The 23,722-nt window shown below is 38.2% G+C and overlaps 3 protein-coding genes across 7 annotated transcripts in view; all 3 read left to right on the top strand.

Moving 5' to 3' along the window:
• The window catches only part of LOC122573734 (bone morphogenetic protein 1-like), a 49,320-nt gene extending 37,437 nt beyond the window's left edge, over nucleotides 1-11,883 (top strand). The window contains exons 5-15 of the mRNA XM_043740497.1: nucleotides 3,324-3,716; nucleotides 3,976-4,154; nucleotides 5,318-5,548; nucleotides 5,743-5,973; nucleotides 6,661-7,128; nucleotides 7,364-7,486; nucleotides 7,611-7,929; nucleotides 8,048-8,339; nucleotides 8,436-8,649; nucleotides 9,125-9,375; nucleotides 9,495-11,883. Of these exons, the coding sequence (XP_043596432.1) occupies nucleotides 3,324-3,716; nucleotides 3,976-4,154; nucleotides 5,318-5,548; nucleotides 5,743-5,973; nucleotides 6,661-7,128; nucleotides 7,364-7,486; nucleotides 7,611-7,929; nucleotides 8,048-8,339; nucleotides 8,436-8,649; nucleotides 9,125-9,375; nucleotides 9,495-9,665 (2,872 nt within the window). The 3' untranslated portion in view covers nucleotides 9,666-11,883. The remainder of the gene's footprint in view (nucleotides 1-3,323; nucleotides 3,717-3,975; nucleotides 4,155-5,317; nucleotides 5,549-5,742; nucleotides 5,974-6,660; nucleotides 7,129-7,363; nucleotides 7,487-7,610; nucleotides 7,930-8,047; nucleotides 8,340-8,435; nucleotides 8,650-9,124; nucleotides 9,376-9,494) is intronic.
• A 2,822-nt stretch (nucleotides 11,884-14,705) lies between these two features.
• On the top strand, nucleotides 14,706-16,877 carry LOC122573735 (tubulin alpha-1 chain). Its single transcript, XM_043740498.1, has 3 exons — nucleotides 14,706-14,855; nucleotides 15,378-15,600; nucleotides 15,691-16,877. The coding sequence occupies exons 1-3, from the start codon at nucleotides 14,853-14,855 to the stop codon at nucleotides 16,815-16,817; spliced, it is 1,353 nt and encodes a 450-aa protein (XP_043596433.1). The 5' UTR covers nucleotides 14,706-14,852; the 3' UTR covers nucleotides 16,818-16,877.
• Nucleotides 16,878-17,865: 988 nt separating this feature from the next.
• Nucleotides 17,866-23,722, top strand: part of LOC122573733 — a 117,416-nt gene continuing 111,559 nt past the window's right edge. For 2 of the 5 annotated variants that reach the window (XM_043740493.1, XM_043740492.1), the window contains exons 1-6: nucleotides 18,511-18,649; nucleotides 19,335-19,461; nucleotides 19,551-19,680; nucleotides 19,770-19,934; nucleotides 20,017-20,218; nucleotides 20,304-20,428. In XM_043740493.1, coding sequence (XP_043596428.1) covers nucleotides 18,595-18,649; nucleotides 19,335-19,461; nucleotides 19,551-19,680; nucleotides 19,770-19,934; nucleotides 20,017-20,218; nucleotides 20,304-20,428 — 804 coding nt within the window. In that variant the 5' untranslated portion in view covers nucleotides 18,511-18,594. Of the gene's footprint in view, nucleotides 18,005-18,269; nucleotides 18,409-18,510; nucleotides 18,795-19,334; nucleotides 19,462-19,550; nucleotides 19,681-19,769; nucleotides 19,935-20,016; nucleotides 20,219-20,303; nucleotides 20,429-23,722 lie in introns of those variants that run through there. The other 3 variants (XM_043740494.1, XM_043740495.1, XM_043740496.1) reach the window with 3 other exon arrangements.

The following is a 23,722-nucleotide window of genomic DNA, read 5'->3' as shown; positions in this document are numbered from 1 at the left end:
GTCCCTGCTTTTTGGGAGCGAGTTTATTTTTTGGCGGATTCTCTGATACAGGATTACGAGGGGAGGGCGATTGAATTTTCGGGATGAGGTAATTCACTAGTTTGGATATAACCGAGGGTTGGAGCCCGGCAAGCGAGATGATTTGATTTTTGTCGGAGATTGTTTTGTTAATTGTTAATTCGGTTGATAATTTCTGGCTGGGACGGTGAGTTGCGCGAGCGATGCTTTGCAAGCTCTCTTCTGATATTTCAAACGACATGATCGTACATTTCACTAGATCGAATTAAAATCTGTTCTTTCGATGATAACATTTATTTCGTTAATGAGTCTCGCTTATCGCTCTTCGTACGAAACGGTTTGTTACAGGATAAATGATGTTGGTGTTAGATTGAAATTTCTACTACTCATTTGTTGGGGCAACATTTTCTATAAGATTTTTTATAAGAAACTCTCTGCAACGAGGATTAACTATCTAGTGGTCTTTAGACAAGCTTTCTATCGATAAAACTTGTGCTAATCCGCTCATACGAGAAGTATCTCAAATCGGTGGCTTAAAGTTCTTTCGCGATTTTGCCTCGTTTCTACGAATGAATATGCATGGGGTAGACCGCCGTGTGCCCGTGAGATATTTGCCGAAAGATTTTATTGCGTTTCCTCGTATTATGCAAACAGAAATGCGGCTAGTACAGAGGTAGAAATTCTTTTTTTCAACTCCGTCGAGGAGGCTACGTTATTCCAATATGTACGACAAAGTGTAAAACACCACTTGCGTTTTCAGTGTACAAAGTGTACGTTCCTGCTTCGTTATAAAGTAACCAAGCGTATGAAAAGAAATCTACGCTAAAGTTTTAATTTTCCTTTTCGTTAAAACGAAAGATATCTCTTAAAAATCTTTTACATTTAATTGCGAACTCATTTTGCATGTTTCATTAAAATTCAGCGAAAGATAGCGACCCAGTCTTCTCACAACATTTCCTTAGGGCCAAGAGGTATAAAATCTCTCAATAGGAATACGCGGTTAAAGAATATTCTTCGTTCAAGAAACTGTTCCAGATTCGAGAATCGTTTTGACCGAGTTCTAGAATTCGAGGGTTGCCGATATCGTATACCTCGATGCAGGAAAGATTTTTTCCTCTATCAAGTTTCATATCTTTAAAGCTGAAATTCTTGCTGATATCGTGCCTCGTAAGTGCGGAATCGCCGATATCGAAGACCTGCCGGCCTCGAGATTCTGGATGTCGTTCTGATAGAATCCTCGCGACCTACAGTCATCAGTATCGAACCTTACCACGGACAAGTTTTGTATTGAGTTTCGTAACACAAAATCCTTGGCATCCAGTTCCTCCATACCAGCTTTATCGTGTTTATACAATCGAATGTCTTCTACTATCCATTTTTTATCCGTTGCGTCGTGAAGTTATTCCAGCGACCCACAAAACTTAATAGAATCTGTATCACGCGTAATCTTTTCGCATCACGTACATATCTTCGTACGTCGCGAACACGCTTCGTGTTTCTCGCTTTCTCACACTTTCTCTTCGAACGAGATAAAATAAATATTACAGGGAGTAGAATACACGCTCGCTGTTTGTGACGAAGAAACACTTTTAGATTTCAGTACGTCGTCGATCATTCTCATATCGGCAAGATTATCCGTATTTACAAATAGCAAAGTATTTGGTGTAAAACGATGTACCTTTATCCCGAGCGAATGTCCAACACGGCGCAACACATAAATACACGTTTCATCAAAGTTGGAATTGAACACTTGGCCGGTCAGTTCGTTAGCCACGATTGCTTTTTTCCGACCGATAAAGGGGTGCCCGCGGAGGCCGCGCGACCGAAGGGCCTCTAAAAAGCGCGTTTGTTCCAGGCTGGTGGCAATTTCATCCGATATCGTAAAAAAGCTCAACTGCCGGTACATTCAATTCGCGAAGCAACGGTCCGCTTTAATGCCGTGTTTCGCGGCCATTTTTATAACCGCGAACACCTGTTTTCGCGGCAGCTTTGCCTCGTTCCTCGTCGTTTCGTCTCGTTTTTTGTCCCCTTGTCGTTCTCCACCGTTTCGTTATAAACGAACGTGCGTTCTTTTAACTTTCACGAGACGCGATACAATCATAACAATTCGCTGCGAGTCCATAAACTATTTGGTCGCTATCGAAGTCAGAAGAGGATTGCACCAGCCGGTCAACTTCAACCCCGTTATCCGTCCGGTTATTTACTTAGTAAACATCCGGTGACCGATGTTGATTATCCTTTGAAACACGTGTGACCGTTTTACGACGCGGCACACGATCGAGCGTACGATGGAAATTGCTATTTACAAGACGATAATGGGGTAGGTCGCGGGCGAACCTCGCGAAACTTCGACAATAATATTCGATATTACGCTAATAGGATATTAATAAATGGCAAGCAGACTTTCACCATTAACGATCCCGGTATTCCGGTTACATTAAACATTTGATGGCTGCTACTTTGCGCCGTAAATTTTCCGGTCTTACAGTTTTTTAACGACCCCAGCGTTGAACGTTTCGATGCCGCTCTTGTGAGTAAATTTTCCGGTGTTTCGTGTTTCTTTTTTCTCTCTTTCTTTTGCCATTTTTTCTCCTCTTTTTTTACGAGCTTCTTTTTGCCCCTCAACCCCGAAACCTGGCTTTTTTCTTTCACTAAGAGAAAAAAAGGAAAAAAGTAGGGGAAACTCGACCAGCTTCGCGTCACGTAAATAACGCTAGAGATCGTAAAAGCACGACACGGGAAGATTAACTGGGGAATCTCTTACCCTTGACGGGAACGATGTTTCGGCGAATATGGAATAGCGGGGAAAGAATGCGATTCGACGAAAATTGAGTCGAGAATGAAAATTTAGACGGGCCCCTTTACGACCGTTTTAGGTGATTCTCTTTAAGCGTTTTCAAGGAGCAAGTAAGTGATATAAACCTCTTACGACCGTGCGTATCCGATTATAAAATTAAACGATTCTCATTCCGTGGTATTTGGTTCTAAAGATTATAGATCGTGGATTTTCAAAAAATCTGGCAATCACGCGTAGAAATTTTGACAAGAGCTTCAAAAAGTATTACGGTATAGTCAGAATAGCAACATTTAACGAACTTTGCTTCAGATTATTATATTATTCTAGCGAAAAATCGCACGATAAAAATAAAATATCAAAATAATTTTTGGGAGATATCTTTACGATATTTCTCTAGAGGATTGCACAAAGAATGATATCCAAATTGTTTAAAAGAGGAAAAGGAAGCAAAGAAAGGAATACATCGAAGGTTAGGGAAAACTAAATCAATGAACATATTCGTTTGCAGAGCAACGAAAAGGAGGCATCGTGGTCGCAAGGTTCCCCTAGTCAGACGAGATTTCGATGACTCTTCAGACGAGGTAGTGTCGTTGCACGATCGACAGCTACGTTCGATAGAATTCTACGACATGGAGCATAAACCAAAGTATTCGGCAAACAAACGTGGTACCACGAGACATAGATTTTCCAGCAGGACCCGAAGAGCCGCGACAGCACGCAAGGAACGTGTATGGGATCACGGAGTGATCCCGTACGAGATCGATGGAAATTTTTCCGGTGCTCACAAAGCTCTGTTCAAGCAAGCCATGAGGCATTGGGAGAATTTCACATGCGTTAAATTCGTCGAAAGGCTTCCTCAAGAGCATCCTAATTACATACTGTTCACGGAAAGGCCGTGCGGGTGAGTTTGTTAATTCATGGATAAGAAAAGAAAGAATCTTTAAATACTGGTTTTCCGAAGAAATTCATTTTTCATAAGACGTAGCAACTTTGATATACTATCGTTGTAATAGTTTCGGTTCGTTAGAAAAATACATATTTTTATATCGTTTCTTGCGTAGCAAGAGAATGTGACGGAGAAGACAGTGTCCTTCGATGTATATCAATATAAGTTTCATTTGCAGAATCTCTTTCATTTCGCTTTTGAAACAACTTCACAGATGCTGCTCGTTCGTCGGGAAACGAGGAAACGGCCCGCAGGCGATAAGTATCGGGAAGAATTGCGACAAGTTCGGAATAGTGGTTCACGAGTTGGGCCACGTGGTTGGCTTTTGGCACGAGCACACGAGACCCGATCGCGATCGTCATGTACAGATTATCCGTGACAATATCATGTCTGGTAAGTGAAATTTTTCCACCACCGTCGCCTCTCTTCCTCCAAATATTCCAACAAAGTATAGTTCAAATAAAGCCAAGTTACAAAAACAAACTATTCTATTTTCATACCTACCTAAGATCCCATACACGCTAAGGATGTTTCATTCTAACCATTAAAGGAACGTATAAACGTACTTTAACGATATCGAATCACAGCAGCGTCGTTTCGCGAACGCTTTGACGTCGTTACCAGTCATCGATGTTTGGCGAACGTGAGAAGGATCCCGCACGAGGAGCATGGCTTTTTGGTACGTGCTTGACTCTCGATTCCGTTTCAGCTAGGAAATGGCCGTGGCGCGGGTTTACCTTCGCGAATAGGCGAATAGATATCCGTTTTAGATTAATGGACCAATTTGGCAACGGGGTGCCGAGCAAATCTCACCAATCATTAGCGATGACAACTAATCGAGGGCCGGTATTCTAATATTTACACACGATGTGACAGTCCCTGAACGGGTGATCGCATTCCGATTAATGGATACTCATAACAGGAATGGTAACGAGCTGTTTAATTAGCGAGACCCAGCACCATCTGTTTAGGCGGTGAAATTGCACCTTCGGTCACGCAAGCTCGCCTCGGCTCGACAAAATCGCGCGAGGAACGCTCGTGCCGTTGTTGTGGTTTCGTTAAGGTTACTGATCCGTTTTCGATGGTCAAACAAAGATCGAAACACCGGCTACAGCCTGTACGATCGAATAACACTCGAGACTCCGCCGAAACGTGCGAATATCGTCCGTGCGACGTTGCCAGACTTTGTGTATACCCGAAACGATTGACAATGTCGAATGGCGCTTTGGAAGCAACTGGATAGTCGATGAAATCGGCCGGCTTTGTTTCTTCGATGGCACGTCGAGTTACCGACTATAGTTACACAGAGACAGTTACCTGACGCTAGTTCCCGATGCTGTAAGCGTCAGACGTTTGTCGATTCGAAGTGGTCAATTTGGATCTCGGTTGACGATCCTGACCTCGTATTTCGAATGTTTGCGTGCACGTACCATATAATGCGCGACCGTACGTCAGACATGCGAGAGCGTACGAACGTTAGAGATTAGTCTGTATCGATTTGCGTGCGTATGTTACGTTAACTATGGTTTAATGGAATTTTAAAAAATTCTTTATAGGTCAGGAGTACAACTTCAATAAACTGACAGAGGAGGAAGTGAATTCACTTGGTTTGCCGTACGATTACGATTCCATTATGCATTACGCGAAGAACACGTTTTCGAGAGGGACGTACCTAGACACGATTTTACCAATGGAAATTCATGGCAAGAAGCGGCCTGAGATTGGTCAGAGACTTCGACTCAGCGAGGGGGATATCGCTCAGACGAACCTTCTTTACAGATGCTACAGTGAGTTGATAAACATACTAGTCATTTTTGCAAATACTGGAAACGTATCAGGATGCTTTTACCACAGCATTGATTGTAATTATCGATATAGCATACTTTTTTTTTTAGTATATTACAGAGACCGGTACTTTTAGCGAAGAAATGTATCATTAACTGTGAGCTTTTGGGTAAATATCTAATTTGTATTTTCACAGAATGTGGCAGGACGTTTCAAGAAAACAGTGGGAGTTTCGGATCACCGATCTTGGATCATCCGAACAGGTCACCGCCAGTGGAGGGCGAACGATGCGAATGGAGAATCACGGCGACCCACGGCGAACGAATAGTGTTGAACATCACGTCGCTCGATATATTTAAGAGCAATTTTTGTCGCAGCGACTATTTGGAGATCAGAGACGGATACTGGTTCAAAAGCAACGTGCTGGGTAAGTAGAACGCGTGATAACGAAGCCGAAACACAAAATTTATACTTATCCCCGGTCCGACTGTATCGCGGGTATATATCACGAATATTGCATTCACCGCGGCTAAGGAAATTCCTGTTGGCCTTATTCCGATGTTTCTATGGAAAATTCTGTTTACGAATATATCCACTATTTATCTTTTGCATGGCAGTAATTAACGGGCAGAAAATGATGTTTTTAAAACAAAGAATACGATAGCAGGTTTCGTTCGAAATAGAAATTTATCGAAGCATTTAGTTTGTCAACGTTATATAAGATTTGTATAATCCTTTATGGTCCTGCGCACGGTCAATATGAATATCGTATTTTACTTGATTGGATTTCGGGTTTTAAGGTGATCCCGATACGCCGCTATTCACAGGGGGAGAGACACATCGTAGAACTAGGTTTATGGAATAACCGATGTTTCAATATTACGATTATTCAATACACGATTATTCTCGTGGTTATTATCGCGTTCAATGAATTCTAGGAAATTGACGAAGATCTAACAACAAATATAGAGCACTGGATTAACCATCGTAATTCTCAGCTCTCCATTTCGAAAAATCGAAAAATCGTTCGAACGCAATATCAGAATACAAGTCGATGCCTCGAGTGTATTCATCGGGACAATATTCTCGTAACAACAATTTAATCGCAACGCAGGTCGATACTGCGGAAGCGGAAAGATCCACGAACCGGTGGTCTCGACCGGAAGTCGAATGCTGGTTACATATGTGACGTCGAGCCATCAGACAGGACATCGTGGGTTTACTGCGAGCTACGAGGCTGTGTGTGGCGGTGAAATCGAGGTGGAAGACACAGGCCATTTGGAATCGCCTAACTATCCGGAGGGCTATCAGTCGAGCAAGGAGTGCGTCTGGAAGTTGTCCGTGCCGCAGAACTTCCAAGTGGCGCTAAAGTTTCAATCGTTCGAGATCGAAAACCACGACAACTGCGTGTACGACTATGTGGAGGTGCGGGACGGTCATAACGCGGACTCGCCATTGATCGGGGTTTACTGCGGTTACAAAATACCGCCGGACATTAAGTCCACCGGTAACAAACTTCTGGTGAAGTTCGTTAGCGACGGGTCCGTACAGAAGGCTGGGTTCTCGGCCACGTTCATGAAAGGTACGCTCCAGTTTTACGTTCGATCGAGTTTCAATGGATGTCGATTGGATTTGCTTTATCCTTTTATCTTATACCAGTAATCTTCGGCTAAGGTATCTTCTTGGTAGTAAATGAATTTTGAGAGAGACTCATCGAAGCGTGAATTAAAGAGAATATAAAGTAGAGCGAATTTTTCCAAATCAATCGAAGAGAGTTTAATCGATGCTTCCGGTACATTTTTTTTTTTTTTCTTTAGAATTCGACGAGTGTGTTTTGATCGAGCACGGCTGCGAACACAATTGCATCAATACTTTGGGTGGATTCGAATGTTCCTGTAAACCTGGCTACGAATTACATTCCGATGGAAAACACTGTGAAGGTATATTGTAGAAAATATTGAAAAATTCTTCTTCCCTTCAAGTACTCTCTTTAGAATTATTTGAGTGACAGCAGATTTTCGGTATATCTCTTTACGCCAGCTAACGTATATTTATGTCCGTCAGATGCCTGTGGCGGAGTATTCGAGGATAGTAACGGAACTATCACGAGCCCCTCGTTTCCGGTAACTTACCCGGGAAACAAGGATTGTGTCTGGGAAATCATAGCTCCGCCTCAATATCGTATCACGCTGAATTTCACGCACTTCGATCTAGAAGGCAATAATGCTCGACAACAGGACTGCGAATACGATTCTGTGGAAGTAAGCAGCAAGCTCGGAGACGATCTTTTGAGAAAACATGGTATTTTTTGCGGTTCGAGGCTACCATCGTTGATTACCTCGGAGGGAAACTCTTTAAGAGTGACATTCACGTCTGATAATAGGTAAATCACTTAAATTTTGTTATTAGCTGGTTTATAAATTTTAAGGGAACCCTGACTTAGCAAAATATATTCTTTTCTGATATTCTCTCTCTCTCTCTTTCACTCTCTGCGATTACAGTATTCAAAAAACTGGTTTCGCCGCCGTCTTCTTCACGGACATGGACGAATGCTCGAACAACAACGGTGGTTGTCAACACGAGTGCAGGAACACGATAGGATCTTATCAATGTTCGTGTCACAACGGTTTTACGCTTCATGAAAATGGCCATGACTGCAAGGAGGGCGGTTGCAAGTATGAAATTGTCGCACCCATGGGTACTATAACATCGCCAAACTATCCAGACTATTATCCCGGCCTTAAGGATTGCGTCTGGCACTTTGTTACCAAACCAGGACATCGTATTAAATTAGTTAGTATCTAAGAATCGTTTTATAATTTTACTAACTAGAATTTTATTTAATTGCGCGGAAATTTATAAATTTGATACGATTTCGAAATCATCCAGGTTTTCAAAGTTTTCGAGATGGAATCCCATCAAGAATGCAATTACGATCATATCGCTATTTACGACGGCGATTCACCGGATAGTCACGTTCTGGGCAAATTTTGCGGTACCAAAGAGCCGCATCCAATCCTCGCAACTGGCAATCAAATGTATATGGTATTTAAGAGCGATGCTTCCGTCCAAAGGAAAGGTTTCCTTGCGACTCACAGTACAGGTAAGAGTGCCATCAATTTGAACGAAGTAATCGCACTTTCGTTATTAAGAATGTGACTTACTTCTGTAAGATTTCCACCATAGCATCAATCTTGCCTTTTAAAGCACGACCTCTTTCGTGCTTTGCGCGATTTTTCGTAAAATCTCGTGCGACCATCAGAATCGCATGAGAAATATCAGAATGTGCCAGAAAAATGTTGTGCTTGAGTGAATTTTTCTGTTCAATGAAAAAAATGTACAAGCGTGCCTGATATATATTTCCATTAAGAAACGATTCAAATCTACAGAATTATATTAAAAATTCCGAAAAAGACAGATATGTCGGTGTTAATGATCGATCGAATTCAATAAATGAAAGTATCGAGGTGTACTGTGCTGCTTTCTGAAGCATCGTAGCGATTCATTTTACGTCTGCGATAGTATCGAGTAATTTAAAATGTTAGGTACAATTTCGTTCACCTAATCTCGTTCTACAGCTTGCGGTGGCCACTTGATTGCCACGACTGAAGTAAAGCATTTGTACTCTCATGCGAAGTACGGCACCCACAATTACGACCACAGGACCGATTGCGATTGGGCGATCGAGGCACCGCCTGGCAAAAACGTACATCTCACGTTTGTCACGTTCCAATTGGAATCAGAGAGCGACTGCAATTACGATTTCGTCGAAGTTTATTCCGGTTTAGATACGTCTGGTCTTCTGTATGGACGATATTGTGGAAATAGCGTAAGTCTTATCTTCTGGCTTGAATGAAAAGCAAAGTTCGTTTTTACGTATCGATGCTTGAACACAATCCAGCCATTTGTATCGTCATTGAATTTTAATATGCAATTCATTTATTTTAGAATACCACGGACTTCATATCGATAAACGAGGCATTGCTGGTAAGGTTCAGAACGGACGACACGATATCGAACAAAGGTTTTATGGCGCTATTCGTTGCGGTTGACCGTCAAGACAGTGGAGAAAATTACGGAGGTTCGGAGGACGAAGATGCGGACGAGGAGAATCTCTGATCCGTGACAGGCCTCGCCAATCGAATGGGCTACGGATTCCACATTGGTTCACTCTTGCAGAATAACGAACAAGGTGAAGGCGAGTAATGTCTAATTACTCGTGCGTAAACGTTTCAAACGTTTCGATGGAGTCCACGTAGTCCTTGTCAAACGTGAATCTTGCTCGATCGTCGAGGCCGTGAATCTTATTCTTCTGACGAATTATACGTTCGAAGGAGGCGAATCGATCGAATATCGACCGACAGTATCGATCTTTTTGGACTTGAAGATTTGTATTTAACGATTAACGGGTGAACGAAGAAAACATTGCCCAGAGTTAATCCCAAGTGTCTCGCATCAAGGATAATTTATTCCGTCAGCGATGGCGTTAGTTAACGGCTTAACCATTTGGAGTAGCGATGTAACGACCCTGAAATTCGGCCTAGGGTCAAGGCCAATCGTGCCATTGTATGTTTAGGTAGAGCGCATTATACTGTTAACTACTATGAATCGTCAAACCCAGTGAGAAACAGCAGGTTCAAGAAGCAAGGCGAAACAACACACGATTCAGTGTTGCCAAAGTGATTTTCTAATATTTAATCGAACAGTATCTTTATCGGTGTTCGGAATTATTCTAAGTAATCGATATGAATACAATAAGAAGGCATAAAGGAAAAGTCTACGAGAGGAACAAACGTAATGCGGAATTATTATGGTCGACGTTGTTCTTTCAAGCACTGCCCTATACCAAACGATTCGATCACGTTGAAAGATCACTTTTTTCTCGACTATGTACAATTCTTTCGAATTTTCTTCTTTCCATTTTCACTATTTCCCTATTTTTAAATAAAAACGTACTTTTCGAAGCGTTTTGTTCAAATGTACGCGGATAAACGGTTCTAATGTCGCTACGCAAGAATATCGAACGAAACCGAGCGTGTTTCGAGTCGAACGAAAGGAAGAAAATATGACGAGAAGTTTTTCGCTCGAATCTGTTCGATGGAAACCTTCCATACAACTCGTGCAAATACTTGGAATAATCTAGATATAAATTTAGACATAGCGCTGATCAATCTTGAAAAATCAGCGATAGAAATTTTACGGCGAACCTCGAGCGGCCGGTTTCGATTGAAACTGATCAACGTTTTCGCGAGGATTTCGCCCAGCGTTTATTGTACATAGATAAAAGTTTAGATGTAGACGTCGTGCCGTTTTATATCGTAGTCATAGGATCGACGACAAAAAATAAAATGTCTCGCTATCGTGTGAATTGATAGATTTCTGACGGTTCTCAGGCTCTGTACTTTCGTCTGCGTTTCATAACGAGATATTTAAAAATAATTGTAACAATGCACGCAGTAATTTGTTGCGGAATGAAATTATTCCGACGATACCAATCGACAGATCTATAGACGTACGTTAAATTAATGAACTAGACAATAGTATCTCATACAAATGTCATTGGTACTCCAAGAAAGTACAGCTAGAACAACTAGATATCTTTAATGATTTTGTCGTAGATATCGATACTGGAGTTGCGATACGAGTATTGAACACTTCATATTAAACTTACAGCTAAATGGCGAGAAAACGTATTTTAAGATCGGGCACGTATCCTATCGAACTCATCGAAGTACTCGTGTTTTTGACAGAACGAAACGTTATCCTTTGTACACTGTGTATCGTTTAAGGAGAATGATATTGTGCAAAAGATTAATTCTGTAATTGCCAAAAAAAAAAAAAGAAAAACGTTGTTCGAGTAACGATATTCTGAAATTTCCAAACTTTTGGTCATTTTTCTACATGATTCACTGCCCGGTGTACAATTTTCACGATGGTGCACAGAGATTTAAAGGAAAAAAGACGATATATTTTTACTTTGATATTATTTTTTAAATGTATCGTACGATGAATATGGCTTACGTTATTTCGAGCAATATCTTGTACGTGAATGCAAGCAACAAGATATACGACAAACCTTGAATTTCTTTTGCAAGTGTACATGATGTACGAGCGAGTACGCGCATAATGTTGATCTTTCAAAAAAAGAAAGAAAAAAAAATTCATATGCCTAAAAACACACAGTATAGATAATAATACCTTTATCTATTATCTGACGATAAGAGCAATATTAAGCGCCGCGTCAAGTTCCTTTTTGTAAATTATATGTGATTTATTTGTTCTCAGAAATACACGTTATAGGCACTCTATATATTACTAAGCAAGTATATACAACTAATATATGCGTTTCTTCTATTGAAAAATAATCCTCTACCTACACGAATTCCTCTATCCTTTTATCACGCTTGTTCATTTTCCTAGCATTTGATAGCTAATGGCATTGCTGTCGCGTTAAATATTCTGACGAGTCAGAAAATAAAAAAAGAATCTATCGCAAAAACTATTGATTATCAGGTATTATTCGATCCCGACTAACGATCAAGGTATTTCGATTCGTAACTTAATGTCAGTTTAATGATCAATAATTGACTATTATTAAATGTCACAAGTTCAGGATTAGTCACCGATAAATATGGTAACTCTGGTCATTAATGGTGAATGCTGACTGTCAAAATGATTTCAGGTAAGTGTTCTTTAATAATTTTATTCCAAGTGAAAACCTTAATTTTGATGATTCTACTTATTTTTTCATTGTTTCATATTAAAGAGACATAAAATTTGAAAAAATTAAATCTTAAAAAACTAATTGATCAAGTAGCTATTTGCGCGAATAGAAATGAGGTATAAGACAAAAAGCCTTGGATCGCTGGCTTACTATATTTGGAGAACAAGATCTCTGCAAATACAAGGACAATAAGCGCGTGGTCGATATGTTACATCATTGTGCAGTTGTACCGGTATCGATTATGTTAATGTAGAAGATCAATTTCTGTGATCATATATAAAAAAAAACAATATTGCTATAAGATACAGATTCGTATTATGTGCCGTATAATAATCAATAACATCGAGTACAAATTTATGAAGACACTAATTGTTCAAACATTTCAGTCGCGTAAAATTTCGCGCGATTACGAATAACACGAGTTATACGTTGTTATTCGAAATTTGATGCTTATATAATGCTTTAAAAATTGCTATTATGGTCTAAAAACATCAACAAACTAAGTCCAGAGTTCTCTCAGGAAACAACGTAATTTTTACGTGCACGTCATACAAAGGAGTTATTCCCAGAGGGAATACTCTGTGCCCCACCCTACAAGTTCTCTAGAGAAGAGGATCGTCACGATTTACCGCTTTCCTTACGCGAGAACCGACCGTCTGTGACCAATTTTAGAAAAAGTGAACGGTTGAGTAGCAGAAGCGTTCTCTCACGGCGAGTCCCATCCTTCTTTGTCACTTCTGCATATCGAAGAACATCTACATATATGTATGATCTAATATTAATAAATACAGAAAAGTTAGAAAAGTGACGACGAATATGTTGCATTACTATTTTGTCCTGAGGATTTTTGGTGTTATAGATTGACTTTTACGAAGTTATCGATTCATTCTCAGAAATGGATACAATCTGACGGAATATGACCACTTACGTAATTACACGGTCGGTCAATATTTCTGCTTGTTTCCGAGTCTATGTAACGAAAACGGATATAAGTGTATGATTGGAAGAGATTATTTGTTTGTCGACATTTTAAATCATTGATAAAAAAGCTTGTTCTAATGTGTAAAGAGAAAATGAATGTTATACATTTTTGGATAAGAAATTATTTTGACAAAGAATGAAACATTTTCATTTGGTTGATTCCGCAATTTCCTAGGGTTTGCACATACAGGTAACTTCTGAATAGAAATTCTGCGACGCAATGTCTATTATTAACCAATGGACAAGTTCAACGCCCATATCCAACCGCAGTGGTTTTGCAACTAAGAATAAGTGTCGTGTTTTTTTGCATTGCTTCGCAGAACATCCATTTTTCACGAGACAATGCAAATTTAAAGATAACAAAATGAAATACATGGCGATAACAATATTTTTAAATACTAATTTCTATGATACTGGATATTTTTTTTAATGAAATATGCAGAAGAAAAGAATTTGTAATTTTATGTTAGCAGAATAGTAATACAAGTATGTACTACTTTGAGGCAACTTTCTCTCGCGTATCTTTCCGCAAGTGCATCGTGAAATTCTTATGACAATCTCTCTGTGACACACTCTGATCGAGAAAATCCATCTATAACTATGTAATATTTGCAACGTGTAATAAAAGTTGTTCTCCGATCAATCTTCATAGAAAGTAATTCTCAATAAAATTCTTAACTGCAATTGCAACCGTGCGTGAAGGACTTTGTGAAATGCATTCTGTATTAATTAATATGTAAACAAGGTTCAATCTCTTAATGTTGTAACAGAAACTCTAAAAAACTGTCCTATTTTAAAACTTAATAATTAATACTAGACTTATATTAATTACAGCCTATAGTGTTACAGCGTGTTGTCCTGCTATCTGTGACACTTTTTGTTAATGAGGACAAGATTACATTATGCATACATTGTATGTATGTATGTACGTGTGTATGCAAGTTCATATGCATGTATAATAAATGCAAAGGTCGTACATCTGAGCAATTTAAAATGTCTCCTGTTACAACTAGTTAATACAAGAGACTGTCATTCTTAAAAATAAATTTCTATGATATGATCTAGTAATCTTTTAAGAAACTTAACGAGAATTTGTTAGAATATTCAAAACTAACCGTTAAGATGCTTAGATTTTGTTCCATTGCACGATGAACCCGGTCCATACCTGAATAAAACAGCTTTCCGCATTACGAATATTTCCTTGCTAATCAATCGTTATCGAGCCAATGAACAGAGCGTTACATACCAATTTCCTTGCTGTGCCCGTCGAAATTTGTAAAATCAATAAAATAAATGTCGCATGACAGGAGGCTAGGTACTATATTTTGCACGTAGAAAACATGCGTGAAGGCGTTGTGGCGTTCTGCGGTCTTCTGTTGACCAATCAGAAACATGGGTGAGGTCACTAGCGACCAATGACTGTGCGCCAAAAGAGTAGAGGGTCAGGGGTATAAGATCCGGTAGCAAGCGTCCCTCGCGCATTAATCGTTTGGTTTTCGACCGTGCATTGTGTGTGGTTGATAGCAGAAGCTCCATTACTTGCTCCAACTATCGACTATTCACTTTCTACAAGAGCGTAAAGCAAATCCCTAGACTTCAAAATGGTGAGTAAACATTTCTGAGAAATTCTGCTCGCGGGAAACGATCAGTTATATCAGCGGTGTTATTCATAAAAAGTGACTTGACTGTAACTTCTGCACCGGCCGGCTCCGCCCTTTCCGTTGCGACTCGTTTAATATCTAAATACCGTTAAAATAGTTAAAACATTTATATCTCGGATAACAGTTATGCTTGCATAAAACATAATTTGTGAAATTGGTTGTAGAATGTATATAGGACAAAAAAAAATGAAAACTAGGCATTTCTTTGTTTCACGTTATCGAGCGGCGGGGGAAATGCGCGTCGCGTCGTTTTGAGCGACGCGATCGATACTTCGTGAATGATGTCTATCAAATATCTTTTATACAGAAACCGTTTTAAATGTTATTGAAATTAAAAGCAATACGCTCCACGATGTAACAAAAAATATTTGGAATAATCTTCAATAAAAAGAAGATAAAAAATATATACTAGTATTATTTTATAAATCCAGACTGCACAATTTAAATTTATTTAAATTTTTTCAGCGTGAATGTATCTCAATCCACGTTGGCCAGGCTGGAGTTCAAATTGGAAATGCCTGTTGGGAGTTATACTGTCTGGAACATGGTATTCAACCTGATGGTCAGATGCCATCAGATAAAACCATTGGAGGAGGTGATGACAGTTTCAATACTTTCTTCAGTGAAACAGGTGCTGGAAAACACGTTCCCAGAGCGGTTTTCATTGACTTAGAGCCAACAGTAGTCGGTATGTAATTATTATTTCCATATTAATAATTTTTGTATATTTTTTAGAATAAATTAGACAAGTTCTTCATTATATCAATTTTTGTTGTAGACGAGGTTCGCACAGGCACCTATCGTCAGCTCTTCCATCCAGAACAATTGATCACAGGCAAAGAAGATGCAGCGAACAATTATGCTCGTGGGCATTACACCATTGGCAAGGAAATTGTTGACCTTGTTCTAGATCGTATTCGTAAACTCGCAGATCAATGTACTGGACTCCAAGGTTTCCTCATCTTCCACTCCTTTGGAGGTGGCACTGGCTCTGGTTTCACATCTTTGTTGATGGAACGCTTGTCCGTGGATTATGGAAAGAAGTCGAAGCTGGAATTCGCTATTTACCCAGCCCCACAAGTTTCCACTGCTGTGGTCGAACCCTATAACTCAATTCTCACCACCCATACCACTTTAGAACATTCCGATTGTGCTTTTATGGTCGACAATGAGGCTATTTATGATATCTGTCGCCGTAATTTGGACATCGAAAGACCTACATACACGAATCTAAACCGATTGATCGGTCAAATCGTTTCTTCGATCACTGCCTCGCTTCGTTTCGATGGCGCTCTTAACGTTGATCTGACGGAATTCCAGACTAATTTAGTACCCTACCCAAGGATTCACTTCCCTCTGGTTACTTACGCCCCGGTCATCTCCGCTGAAAAGGCGTATCACGAACAACTTTCCGTAGCGGAAATTACGAATGCTTGCTTCGAACCGGCTAACCAGATGGTAAAATGCGATCCTCGACACGGAAAGTATATGGCGTGTTGTATGTTGTACAGAGGAGACGTTGTACCCAAAGATGTTAATGCGGCCATCGCAACTATCAAGACTAAGCGCACTATTCAATTTGTCGACTGGTGTCCAACTGGATTCAAAGTTGGCATTAACTATCAACCACCTACCGTCGTACCGGGTGGTGACCTTGCTAAAGTGCAACGAGCTGTCTGCATGTTGTCGAATACTACCGCTATCGCAGAAGCTTGGGCCCGACTTGATCATAAATTCGATTTAATGTATGCCAAGAGAGCATTTGTACATTGGTACGTCGGCGAAGGTATGGAGGAAGGTGAATTCTCCGAAGCACGTGAAGATCTCGCCGCTTTGGAGAAGGACTATGAGGAGGTTGGTATGGATTCCGCGGAGGGTGAGGGAGAGGGAGCCGAAGAATACTAAACTGACTCTCGTTGAGATTTTTGAATAACGTACAATTCGAAATAAACGAATTGATTTGCAGCTGTGATTGTTCATATATTTTACCTGTCCTTTATGTATTTTCCTGACCTGTTCAATAACTTTCACGAGCAATTGAAGTTGAGTAGTTCATTTAAGTTACAAGTTACATTAAAAAATAGATCAAGCATCTTTTTGCAAAATTTAGAGCTAGTAAAACTAGTAATTGGAATATTTAGTGGTAAAGAATATTTGACATTTTTATGCATTCAATAAGATATTTTATCGTTTCAATAGCAAAGAATTGTAAAGAAAAGAAGATTACAAAGTTATTTATATTAAAGATGTGTTGTGATATGAATTTATATGTTTATGTCGAAAGATTATATGACTATTGATGTCAGGAAAGGATGATATGTTGAAATATAAGAACACGGAAATTTGTGGTTTCTACGCATTGTCAATACTTGTTAATGAATAAATAGATGCACGAAGATTCTCTTTAACATTTCAATTTATTTCGTATATAATTTATAAGACAATAATGATATTATTTGCAATAATAGTACGCAATATGGAAACTTTAAAAGTGATAAAGATAAGAAAATTAACGTCATGAAGATATTACTTTTATTTCATAACGTTAACTATTATAGTCTAGTGACTAATAAATTTTACATTAAACCTTTTTTTCTACATTTTGTTTATACAAAACCTGTTTCATCCGGATAGTTTAAACGTGTCATCTTTGATAGTTCAATCGTTCTAAAATATATATTAAAAATACCTATACGCAAGTATGACACGTACGCCGCATGGTAGTTTGCCTAATAATTTATCGCGTCTATTTAGACTTTCTTATTGCATATACGAGAATATCTCTCCTAATTCTATCCCATCTTAGTTTCTTACGCATCAGTTCATCTCACTTTATTCCAATAACAAGAATAGATATCTTACTAAGAATCCGCCATGAGTCGAGCTCCTTACACTTATCGCGAACACGCATGCGCAGTACGACAGTGCACGTTGGTGCATGTCGGTGTGCACAGTGGTGTGTAAGGCGGTATTTTGTTAAAAAAAAATTGGCGGTTTCGTTGGGATAAAAATTGTGCAAATGTTATCGGCAAGTAATTAACGTTCGCCCAAATGGATCGCCTGTCTATTCAGCGTTGCGACGAGTAATATGAGTGAGTGAATGCAATATTACTAAAAGTTTTCAGTAACGTTTCCCTTGGGAAAGAATGTAAAAAACCCATGGTTGGGGATATCGATACGATACTACGATCGATGCATCGAAACCGAATTGACGGTGGCTACAATAAAAGTTGAATAAACTTTATTTGAAATCTATTTGGACCGATGCCTCGGGTCAGGTGTATCGATATATTGTTTGCATACCTACTTGCAAGGCAAGAAGCTGTGCCTTGAATGTATGCAGTGGAGTGCAGCCCCTCCAACTCGAGTTCTCGTTGCAACGTTCTCCGGTTTCCTCAATCACGTTTTTTTTTCTACTGTGCTGAATAATACATTTAAACAGAAACCATTTCAAAGAATGCTAACTTTATTTCATGACTACTTACGATAAGAATGAGTGAGTATTCCGGTGGAATACGCGAACGTTTGAACGACTTTGTATATTCTTGTGTGCTTATCTTGTAAAACGTAAGCCGGAGCGTATATGATACGAGACTCTTGTATTTCTGATAAAATGTACACACTTGGACGCTCTACCTGTACAAATTGCTTATGTATAGTGTGTATACATTAACACCTCTAAATGTTGTATCTACACGTGTGTTCGACTAATGTGTTCAATGTTGAAGATAATTCAGGTAGAAAGACTCTACGTTGTGTTGCGTCTAATGCATTGAGTACGATTAATTCTTTTCAGTGACGTGAGAATTCAAAGAATGGCATGAAACGTAGATATTTTTTATATTTCCGCATATGTGAGATGTAGTATCTTATACGTGGCAGGTAAATTATGTGAAAGACATTTGACAGTTTTGAAATAGAGAAAAGTATCTTTATAAATAATAGTCTAAAGGTTATATTTTTGATTCTTTCGTTGTTTCTTTGTAAATTTAGTTATAACTGGGTATAACTATTTTCATATTTACAAATAAAGGAGAATATATGAAAAGATTTGATTATATTACATTCATTAAACTTTCCCCAGTATCATAATGATTTAAAATAGTGTCAGTAAAGTAGGCATGTAATTGCAACTGCAAATGTTTATTGACATTTGAAATATATTATTAAGTTTAGTATTCTTGATTTTGTCTTATGTTTATAATGTATATAAAGTATACATTGTAAATATATGCGTTATAACTTGTTTTATGCACCTTAATCCTTATCTCTTTAAGGTTAAAGATGCATCACTTTAATAGTAAAGTGTCCATAAATGAAATGTAATTCTAGAATTTTATGTTTGATGGTTATTATTCTTTAATTCTCATAGTTTATACACAATAAACTTGAATACATGCTCTTTCTGTTTGAAAATTACAGACCACTGCAAAGCCATGAAGATAAGTTTTTCCTTATCTTCGCTACAACCGCTGGGCCATGGTTTAGAAAAACATGGCCAAGCTGGGGTAGCGATAGAAAGGCCATACAACAGTCTCACAAAAAAGAGGTTTGTATAATCTTTCATATTTCCTATAGTTAATATTTTATACAGTTTATATTATTTATATTACATTTAATAATTTATTTGTATCGCAGGAAAGATCCAAAGCAACTTCACAATCAACGTTTGTGGACAAATCGTGAAGATAGCAAAGATGAGTTTTGGGCAGCAATACGTTCTAACTATGATTATATTATGGATACTAATTTGATAGATAGTTGTAGAGTATGTACCTGATTTAGATATTTATAATATAATTAGACATAAAGCATATATGACTTATGCTATATTATGTTTTAATCTGTCATTAATAGGAAGCTAATGGTGAATTAACATGGGACGAGACTGATGTATCTACGCAGTCATGGAGTTTGAAAGAAGTTAGTAGTCAATTTTCAGAGTTATATTCATGGCTAAGGGTTCTTCAAGAATTGGTTTATTGCAAAGAAGAAAATTTATTAGATAAAAGTCTGCGTGCGGTATGTATCATTTAAGTATAGCATGCTGTGCTAAATTGTTTATCTTTCAAAAAATTAAATAATTGTAAAATATAAATTTAAGGCTCACATGGAGGAGCTGCGACGTAGGGCATATAGAAGAAAGTTATTTAATGATCAGGCTGGAAAATTAGTGTCACGTGCCCCTGCTTTGAAAGATGAAGTGGCGTGGCGTGTTGACCATTTAAATGCAAAATGGGAATTAGTTGAACAAATTATGGCACCTGTTGAGCGGCCTGTATCTAATCAACAGGATATATCGGCAGGTAATTTTCTCATTGAAATAGGAAGTTCATTAATTATATTTTCATCTGTGAGTTCAAAATATTTAAATAAAAATTTGCATTATAGATTTCGAGCATGAAGTAAAGTGTTTAAGGAAATGGCTCCGTGAAATGGAATCCCGCCTTCAGCCTTTGAGCTTTCATGTAGACTGGACGTTAGCAGAGCTCGAGGAAAAAGCAGTGGAGCATATGGTGAGTGACATAAAAATAGTAATTTTTTATAGTATATAAAGCTGTTACATTGCAACGAGTAATATACCTTTGATAAAATATATACATGTTCGTTGAAAACGTCGATAAAAAAAACGTCGAAAAAGTTGTATACTAAATTGAATAAAAATAGAGCTTATTAAACCGTGATGAAGCCGTTGAATTAGAGTTACTAGTATATCCGGGCAAACGAATACGAGCGACGCGTTTAGATATTATACGAGTCATTAAGGTGCTAAATCAATATTACAAATATGTATGCCGTTTCCGTTTGTGAGCCGGATATATCTCTTTATTGTTAACGGAAACAGTCGACAACGCACACTTAAAGAGGCGTATGGGATAAACGTTGGTAATAGTAAATAATTACGCTCGGCATGCTTGAAATATACGTAACAGGCGTGAATATATCAAAAGCAACTTAAAAAAGCGATCGAAGCCCATTTTTGAAGCGATCACGACGAAATTAATCGATGCTTAATACCTGGAATTTTCGTTGTGATTTCTTGTCAATAATTGCGTAATCTCAGCCAGAAATAATGGAGCAAGTTTTACTTTTGTCATGGCGAGACGATAGTCGACGCGCGTTTAGTTTCAGCACGATTCTCTGTCGACTCTGTACTGTATGATCAGGTGGGCGTCGGGAACTCGACTCGTGTTAGTTCCGTATCTTTCTACCGTGTTTTCTATCTTCTTCTTTCGTTCCTTTTCTCCCCCCTTAATTGCATCCCAACACAAAACATGATACGTACTGGACCTCGTGAATGTATGCATAACTACAGTATTGTGTACCGTAACGCGATGATGCTGCGAGTGTGTGAGTTTTTGAATTTTTTTACTGGCTACATATTGTGTAGAAAGATAGTCGAATCTGCCTTATTTCATTCTCATCCCGCTGTATTTCACAATCACGATTGCAAACATATTTATGATTTTCTGTTTTCGATTTTTCAGTTTAATCACCTGTGTTATTTAGAGAATGAGTTGTAATTATTAGCAATATTTTGAATCAGGTAGGATTAGTATTAAATATTATTCGTTGCAATATAAGATTACTTCATTCTAAACGTAAGTTGTAGAGTAGTGCGAGAAAATGTATGCGAAACCTTATTACGATATTGTAATAATAAGATACTATAAATGTCGAAATTAAAATAAGATATGAATTTTTAACTAATTAATTCTTAATTCAACGTGGAAGTAGCTTTCGTTCTCAGATGCAAGAGAATCTTGATAACACGAACAGTAAAAGTTACTTCTCTTTAATTGAATTTCTTTCTGTTTCAAAACACGTACTTTTATGTATCCTTAAAAATGTTTAAAATTGTTTCGAAAGAATTTGATTTATGAGGACCAAGCATACTTTTTATGTTGCAATTTGTTTTGAGCAAAAAGTGCAAGAATTTCTTCATCGTTAAAATTATTATCTTTCTAATTGAATTTTTACAAATTAGAAGATAATTAATTAGATTTGTAGATAACAGCGATTGCGTATCATGCTTTTGAAATTTTAACACGATTATCTTGTCTCGTTTTACTCTTTCGATCGATAAAATCGAACGAAAGCGTCCATCGAATAACTTTAAATTTAGCTCTGTAAGCTGGCGCGAATAAATTTGTTTATGCCCCGGTTCGTTGCTCCCTATCAAAGCCACATGCCATGTTAACTTTAAGCAAATTCCATAGAATCTTCAGTCTCAGCTATGAAATAGAAAATTCGTTGTTTCGAACATCTGTGTATTTTACGATCACTCTATAAATTATTTCCGAGTCACGCGTGTAAAAAATAGTCAAGGTTGAAACGTGCTTCACAAACGTTGACTAGCTTCTACGTTACGCAATCCTCTGCCCGTAGTGTTACAGTGAAAGCTGCTATTACGTTCGGTACGAAGATCCAGATCACCTTTAACTCTGCAAACCGTGAAGTCTCAATTTTTATCGATATTCAATATTTTACGCGATAAATGATATGCATGATCCTTATTACGTACAAAATACAGATTGAAACGAAGTACTCTGCAATTAAGCAACTTGTTTCAAATCCTTCTGAATTATCCAGGTACCGATCGAAAGTTAAACAGAGTTACATTGAATTTTATAAAATCAGAGTAAAAGAAGAAAAGGATTTAAGTTTGCCACGTATCTAGTTTGCCTTACAATTGCAAATAAAACGTTACGTTAGCAAATAAAAGCACCGAACATTCGTTCGGAGTGTAAACACCAATCAGTGCTGGAACATTTATCATCGTGAAAGTACTCGCGCCTTCGTGGTTAATTAATTTCTAGAAACTTATTGTTCAAGTGCACGCTCGGCAAAGGGGCTGATTTTTTCGAGAATTATCGCGCGACTCAGAATCTTTCATATACGTCATTCGTTAAACGCACTGAGGCTATCGTAGTACGGCTGCGATACATGGATATTGAATCTGCAGATAAAGCAATTAATCTATCATACGCGTGATTTTCCGATTCGATGGAGAAAATAAAATGAAAGTCGGTATTAAGGCCGCGAGCAGGTACTATTGACGGAACGAAAAGAAGGAAAAAGGGAAAAGAGAAATACGTGCCACAAGTACGATAATGATCTAAGGGGAACGATCTAAGGGGGGATCTGACGTAAGGGGAACGCATAATTTATTTTACGTTGTGTATCGTTACACGTTCGGATTGTTCGATCGATAGAATTTCAGAATGCTGATGAAGATTGATGACGGCGGTACTTGTGCCTCTCGATGGAAGTAAACGTTATTCGACCAGTCTTCTTCGTTCGAGTGTCTCCTAGGGGACGTATGTTACGAATGCTCATTGATGCTCGTGAATCGTGTAAAATTGAAGATCGATACCGAGTTGATATTAGCGACTGAAAGATGAGTAGAAGTGCCTATAAAGTATATTTTAGCGTATCTATCACGTTGATGGATGTTGAAGTATTTAACGAATGTATGTATTTAATTTCATCATGGAGGAATCTATAGTCTGTAGAAATCGATAGAAGCGACCGAATTTTTATTAGGTTTAAAAATTAAAGTGGGTTAAGATAGCGGTAGCTTATTTGAATAATCATATCGTAATAATTATATTGTATATTGAAATTTAGTAGATACGTTTAATAATATGTTTCTTTTAATTGCCGAATTGTGTGTTGTAGAAAGTCTGCAAATGTAAATTTTACAGCAAATTGTAATGATTATCCGGTAATTAATCGTACGATTTCATTCATTGTCTATATCCGTTCGCACGATTGCTAATGTTATTCCGCACCTACATACATCGTTG

This window comes from Bombus pyrosoma, linkage group LG12, assembly GCF_014825855.1.
Source record: "Bombus pyrosoma isolate SC7728 linkage group LG12, ASM1482585v1, whole genome shotgun sequence".
NCBI classification, from domain to species: Eukaryota; Metazoa; Arthropoda; class Insecta; order Hymenoptera; family Apidae; genus Bombus; species Bombus pyrosoma.
The sequence above is the reverse complement of the archived record's forward strand: the minus strand, read 5'-3'. Positions and strand labels throughout refer to the sequence as shown.